Below are 7303 nucleotides of genomic sequence, written 5' to 3' on the forward strand. Positions count from 1 at the left end.
AACTTAGTCTTCAATCTTCCAAGTTTGGTCTTCAAAGATTCTCCAAACTTGATCTTCATTTAACCCAAGTTTGGTCCTCAAATCTTGCCTTCAATAGACTTCAATCAATCTTCATCAAGAATTCTTCAAATCATATCTTCAATTAGTCTTCATTCACACCATGAATAGATCTTTCTTTAATTAAGCTTCACCATATTTAGTCTTCAATCATATCTCTCTGAGTATGGTCTTGATATGATCTTGTCTTCAAAATGTAATGCATTGCCAAAAATAACTCCACCAAGATCTTTAAGATAGCTTCACCATGATCTTCAAGATATTTGCCTCCATATTATAGACTTACTAAAAATAGCTTCCCCAAGATCTTCAAGATGTTTGCCTTGCACTCCAAGTCTCCTTGCCATGTCACAATGCTTGCCACATCATCAATTATGTTTTGTCACCTTAGTTGCCACGTCACTTGGTCTAGGTGTCAAATCATGCCAATAAATAGTGCGATTGCACTAACAAGACCAATATAAAATTCAGGTTAAGACCACAAAGAAGCATCTTGGTTAAACTCATTTGTGCTTGAGAGTGATCATGTGAGCTTGTCAAATGTTTGTTGGTATGTCATTTTAAATATCCTGTCCCGCTGAAGTTTGACAAGAAAAATCCTTTTCACACTTTTTACAAATTGCACAAAGACCTTTATTTAGAAATTCAATAATATAAACAAAATTACCAAACCCCTTAAGTTGATTTTTTTTTTATTATCTGTGAGCCTTACTATTATGATCCCATGTTAGGGGACTCAACAACAGGCTCAAAAATAAAACCAAGAAAATTCACAGGGGCTATTTATTAATATAAAATTGAGAAGAAAAATTTGAATTAGAAGAAGAACCGACATTATGCAAGATTAAAAATAAAATTCATTGTTACCACAACTGTGTTTATGATATTTAAAGAAGAAATATTAAATTGACATTTAAAGAAGAAATATTAGATTCTGAATACTGCGTTCAATTTGGATGGAGTTTAGGATTGATGAACTTGGAGCCCAAAGTAGAGAATTGTTGGTGTTTAAGAGATATTTATAGTTCTTTCTTATTTTTTTTTATTCTCAAACAACCCTTATAAACTAATCGTTTTATAATTTTTGAAAAGGGTTAAAAAGTTATTTTACACTGAATATGGCATAATTTTATTATGAGAAAGTACAAGAAATTATTGCAGAAATTATGGTATATTTTATTTTTACATAATGAGAGCTTGTTTAACAAAATAAAAAAACTTATTACATAAATTATTAAACTGACATGCTAGTGGACCGGTGGTCAATGGCGGATGAATAGTGGCCAGACCACCGGTAAACTGGTGGCCTGTCACCGGAGGCTAGCAAAACGGTGGCCAGACTGTCGGTGGACCGATGTCAGTCATCGGAGGCCAGTCGGACCGCTGGTAGCTCACCGAAGGCCAGCCAAACGGTGGCTAGACCGCCACACTTTACAATGAGAAAATATTCTACTTTGAGTGAAATATTTTTTTATGACACAACACCCATACCATAATTTTTTGTCTAAATTAAGTACCTAAACTGCTCATATGGTATAATTCTCATAAAATGTTAAATTATGGCATATTATACGTGTTATGCTATAATTTTGGTTTACTCAAACAGACCTTAAAATGACTTAAATATCCTAAAAACTAGTTTTATAGTTGTTGAATTGAAAGGGTTATACAAAAGTCAATTTGCTCGTTAAAAAAAACGCGTCAGCCCACTACTTAGCTGTTGTTGGCTATCTTGGCATGACCCGCAGTAGCCTTTAAAACCTTGCCGACATTACCGCCTGCGTTCCAAGAATGCTCATTTTCAGGTGACCATGTGGAGTGTGGCTTGTCCATTTTCATTAAAAAAAAACCTAATAGTATGCTTTGGTTTGAATATTGAGGATAAAGCATTTTTTTATTTATGCAAGTTGTCATAATATTCACCACCATCCATTAGACGTAGCCATTTTGAACCGAAATGAAACCTAATCGGAACCGAACTGCCAAAAACCAGAACTGAAACTGGAAAAACAGGAATCGTCCTAAAACCGGAACCGGAACCGGAACCTTCATATAAGGTTCGGTTCCGGTTTCAAAATTTAAAATCTGTGGAACCGCCGGTTCAAACTGCCTGTTCAACCGCCGGTTCCACTTGAATCAAAAGATTCAAACTATCAAATTACTTAGTTACATATATATTATTATATTATATAAAATAATGTTATGACTTATAGGTTTGACCGTTTAAGACTTTGACTTGTGTGAATCGTCTGATTAGGTTAGGTTTGAACACTTGAATTAAACCAATTTATTAAGTATTTATTTTGTTGATTTGTTCTCTCTTTTGGCTAGCCCTCTCTTGAAGACTTGAAAACCCTAACTCCCTTCTGATGAAATCCTAAACCTAGATCTCTATCCGAGGACGGTGGGCCGGATCAATCTACAAATGTGGAAAAATGTCCTGATGATGGATAAGGTGGGGAGGAGCAAGCTCGAGCTGCATAGAGATGGCCTGGAGTTAATCTTCGATGGATTACTGGAGACGGTTCTTTCGTAGCTCGTTCTCCGATATCTTTGACATGATAGAAAAGGCGATCATGGTTGCTGCCTCCAATCATTCTGATTTCTAAGGAGTTTCTTCTGAGACTTTTTTTAATCGCTATGACTTTCTTCGCTTATCGGAATGTGGAGGTGAACGATATAGCCAAAAAAAAAATAGCCCAAACCATTTAAACCGTAAAACCGGAACCGTTCAACCGAACTGCCAGAACCGAAATCGAAATTGAACCGGAACCAAACCACCAAGAACCTTGCCTACGCAGTTCGGTTCCGATTCAAAGTTTTTTAAAACCGGAACCGGCGGTTCTTGAACTGTAGCCATGTCTACCATCCATTATTTCTAAAAATGCCAAATTAAAGTGTCATTATGTTTTTTTGATATTTTTCATGTCCAACTCCAAGAAAGGTGTAGATAGCTTCCTTGAGAAACTTCTGGTTTATCATTATCACCATTCAACAAATTTTATTTTTTTTTTATTTTTTAAATGCCAAGTATGTATTGACACCATAGCCACACCCTTGTTACCCATTTGCACTCTAAAAACTATATCTATAAAGTACCCATAGAAATGCATATTAGCTTATATAACCCAGTGATCACTCCAATGGTGTGAAAAAATAAAAAATCATGCCCCAAATAGTTTTTTTAAAAGGAAATAGATCCTAAAGTTACCCCTCCCATCCTATTTATTTTTCTTTTAAAGGTTCCTTTTTCTGTGAATCAGCTTGGAAAATCTATGAAATATTAAATATGTTTTTTAATATTTATTTTTAATATCTAATTTATTTTTATACTTAAATTTTTTTTTATGGAATATAAAATACTATTTCGAGAGTTGAAATAGAAGAAAATAATTAAAATTGAAAAAAGCTAATGAAATATAAATAGATTTTTAACAAAGCCAATTTTACAAAATTGATAAATTTTTTATAAATTTAATATTATCAACTAATTTTTAGTTAAATTTTTTAATTTACCTGAATTCATTAGAGTGAAAATATAAATAAAACACTACAGCACCAAGGCTCTAGCAAACTCCGATAATTGCAGTCCACATACCCCACCTAACCAATCATTTCCACAACCACTAGTAACTTAGCCTCTGATATCTACACCGAAAAACTGTCATCTTCCTCACTGGGAAAGGTTGACAAACATTCGCAGGTGATACTAAGATGAGCAGCACCACCAACATGGACAACAATAGAGAGAAGAGATGGTCTCTCCACGGAACCACTGCCTTGGTCACCGGTGGCTCCAAAGGAATAGGGTATTGTTCTATCTCAGACTCTTTTTTTCTCTTTGCTATATATAGACATATCTTGAATTCATGGCCTCTCATTTAAAGAGATCTAGTATCTTTTTAGAAATATTTCCTATTTATGATGTTGTTTCAAGTTGGGATCTTGTATATTTCCTATTTATGATGTAGTTTCAAGTTGGGATCTTGTTTCATTCTAGTTTATATTTTTTTATATTTTATTTAATTATTTGTTTGATACAATGTTCTGAAACTCCATCGGTGAATATGACTTCAGAAGGTTTTTGGATCATTGGTCAGTGATGGAATCCATTCATGAAAATAGTTTTTCTTATTATTTTTAAATATCAATTTAGTATTCTAATAAAAATTGAAAAAAAATTCTATAATAATTTAATATAATTTAAAATAATAATTCAAGCAAATCACAATATAATAAATAAAACATAAATTTTATACATGGCCTCTCTTAAAAAAAAAAAAAAGAAAAGAAAGAAAGACTGGATTGACTTATTTACTAGGCACTCAACCAGGTCAACTCCCTTTACTGGGTTTTCAAATAATCCAACCCATTGACATAATCAGGTCAAGTTGAATTTATCGGATCAAATCGGATTTTCAAAACATTGGCTTAATACTATATATTTTTTTTCTCTTATTTTGATGTGACTCCAAATAGTTATATCATGCTTGTAGAAAAAAAACTAATGTGGCCTCATTACAGTCATGCCATAGTTGAAGAACTAGCAACGCTGGGCGCCACCGTGCATACATGCGCTCGGAATGAAGCAGAGCTCAACCAATGCTTACAAAAATGGCAAGAACGCCAACTCCCTATCACTGCATCAGTCTGCGATGTGTCTTCAAAAGATGAACGCGAGAAACTCATGGAGACAGTCTCTGCTATGTTTCATGGGAAGCTTAACATTCTGGTAATTAATTAATTGTAAATTGATTTTTGATAAATCAGCATTACAAATTGAGGATGTTAATTAATTAAATTTATTTGCTTCATTCCAGGTCAATAATGTAGGCTCAGGGCCTATAAAACCAGCAATGGATCACACAGCTGAAGATTACTCGGTCATAATGAGCACCAATTTTGAATCAGCCTTTCATCTGAGCCAACTTGCTCACCCTCTCTTTAAGGCTTCAGGCTCAGGCAACATCATCTTTATCTCCTCCATTGCTGGGCTCGTTGGTGGTGGTCAGTGTTCCCTTTATGCAGCAAGTAAAGGTATTTGAATATATTAGTCTGCATCACTCTTCCTAGAAGAATCAAATGAAAAGTTAATGGTATGTAGATTAGGTGTATCATTTGTTTATTAGTGTTAAGCAATATCAATATATGAATCACCTCAACCTCAACCGATGTTGTGGGAGGGAGTTAATCCTTCAACTTCTCTCATTTGGTAAGAGAAAGAGTCACTGTTCTTCTACCGTGAAGGTGAGAAATATTGAGATTTACATAAGGTGATTACTTGGCTTACTGCAATCAAGATTTCGCTTTATTATATAAATCAATATAAATCAAAGAAGAGAAATAATAATAAACTATAATAAACTATATCCACCATTTCCTAATCTAACAAATTTTATGAGATTTTATATTATACGCTAGTAGCGTTTTAGGTATTAAACCTTAAATTTAGAGTAGTACATTTTTCTGATGCACTTGATTTTACATCTAGTAACTCATTAGAGTTTTGCTCTTGGACCCCACCAATGCACAAACGATGTGAACAACCTTTAAGTTTATCTCTTTTTTATTTCAGGAGCAATGAATCAGTTGACCAAAAATCTTGCTTGCGAGTGGGCGAAAGACAATATTAGATGTAATTGCATTACCCCTGGGCCTATCAAAACCCCTCTTGCACAATGGGTATGTTCTCTATATCCTTAAGACATTTTAAATAATTAATATTGACTTTAAGTCTCATCTATGAAAAATTAAATTGAATATGGATCGATAAAGTAAAAAAGGACACACCTATGTGATCACATGTAACTATATGTGAAGTAACAATTTAACAATGATAGATGACAATATGCATAACAATTTTCCTTCTTAATTGTATTGAGTTACTATCAATTCTCTTTAGGAAATTTTTTGACATATTTCTTTATTAATTTATTTCATTATGCGTAGCTACTTGAAAATAAAGAGCTTCTCGACAAAGTAGTTTCTCGTATTCCATTGGGACGTATTGGTGAGCCAGAGGAGGTGGCATCCCTTACAGCATTCCTCTGTTTTCCTGTGGCTTCGTATATTACCGGTCAAGTTATAAGCGTTGATGGAGGAAGTTCAATCAATGTTTTAGCTAGGATGAAATAGTCTAATGTATAGTGTTTTATGTTGTGTTAGAATGTTTGTGTAGTTTATCTGTTTAGTGGGGAGTGTGGAGTGTATAGCGTTTCTATGTTGCATGGAAGGATAAGTATATGCCAGCGTGTGATTAAACAAGTTGAAATTATGGATGCATGTATGTATGTGTATGCCAGCGTGTGAACAAGTTAAAATTATAGATGTATGTGTGTGTGTTTGATGGATAATGCCAAGTGATAATGATCACGTCACTCTTCTATTGGAGTTACAATATAATGGCAATAGAGGATTCAATGCATCTCCTCAACTTATAAACACCATTATGATCATCCAAGATGTGTTATCAACATGTCAATATTTGTTTGCGATGTTAATTAACTTTGTTTAATTTTAATAAGTGATTTTGGTGCTTGAAATAGAAGAATATGATATACATTGCACTTCTAATTATGATTTTTATGGGATATTATATATGTTTATATAGATATATTCACATTTGTAATTATACATAAATTATTATGAGAAATGAATTATAGGATGGTATATGCACAACTATACTCTATTAACTACTTAACCCTGTGAATTCTCACCTTAATGGTAATTGGGTAGGTACAAAGTTGAACCCCTGAACTCACAAATACTGTAGAGTATTATTCATTCATTATGGGTCTCGTATGGGAGGAGTTGTATTCTCCACCCCTCCAAGGTTGCATGATAAGGGAGATTTACCATTGTGGAGTTATGATTCGTTATATATCATCTTGGGCACACATGTCAAATCTAATCACTACAAGAAAAGAGGGGCATTAGGGATGAAATATTTCTAATGGAATTTTTCTGTGGGTGAAAGTTAATATCACCAACGGATTTTGTGACAGAATTCTAACAGAAAGGATTTGACACCTACGAAGACATTAGTGATGGAATATTATATTATCACCAACGGAATATTCTGTCGCTAATATATTCCATTGGTGAACATTATTAATTTTTCCTAAATTTAAAATATTTTTTTTTTATGTTTGTAATATAATTTTGAATTATCACCAATGGAATTTTTTTCTATCACCAATGGAATTTTTTACTATCACCAACGGAATTTAGTATTATCACTAACGGA

General features: G+C 33.5%; 1 protein-coding gene across 1 annotated transcript; it reads left to right on the forward strand.

Annotated features, from left to right (window-relative positions):
* The first annotated feature begins 3679 nt into the window (after positions 1 to 3679).
* Positions 3680 to 6477, forward strand: LOC120278958 (tropinone reductase homolog At5g06060-like). Its single transcript, XM_039285737.1, has 5 exons — positions 3680 to 3866; positions 4582 to 4789; positions 4878 to 5094; positions 5633 to 5739; positions 6007 to 6477. The coding sequence occupies exons 1-5, from the start codon at positions 3772 to 3774 to the stop codon at positions 6190 to 6192; spliced, it is 813 nt and encodes a 270-aa protein (XP_039141671.1). The 5' UTR covers positions 3680 to 3771; the 3' UTR covers positions 6193 to 6477.
* Positions 6478 to 7303: the final 826 nt, after the last annotated feature.

This window comes from Dioscorea cayenensis, chromosome 16 (assembly GCF_009730915.1).
Source record: "Dioscorea cayenensis subsp. rotundata cultivar TDr96_F1 chromosome 16, TDr96_F1_v2_PseudoChromosome.rev07_lg8_w22 25.fasta, whole genome shotgun sequence".
NCBI classification, from domain to species: Eukaryota; Viridiplantae; Streptophyta; class Magnoliopsida; order Dioscoreales; family Dioscoreaceae; genus Dioscorea; species Dioscorea cayenensis.

What these genes read in the sequence shown, in the direction of transcription:
- LOC120278958 (XM_039285737.1), top strand. Translation starts at nt 3,772, where the DNA reads ATGAGCAGCACCACCAACATGGACAACAATAGAGAGAAGAGATGGTCT. An exon ending in GGTGGCTCCAAAGGAATAGG is followed by an intron (nt 3,867 to 4,581) that starts GTATTGTTCTAT and finishes GCCTCATTACAG; the next exon opens with TCATGCCATAGTTGAAGAAC. An exon ending in AAACCCCTCTTGCACAATGG is followed by an intron (nt 5,740 to 6,006) that starts GTATGTTCTCTA and finishes CATTATGCGTAG; the next exon opens with CTACTTGAAAATAAAGAGCT.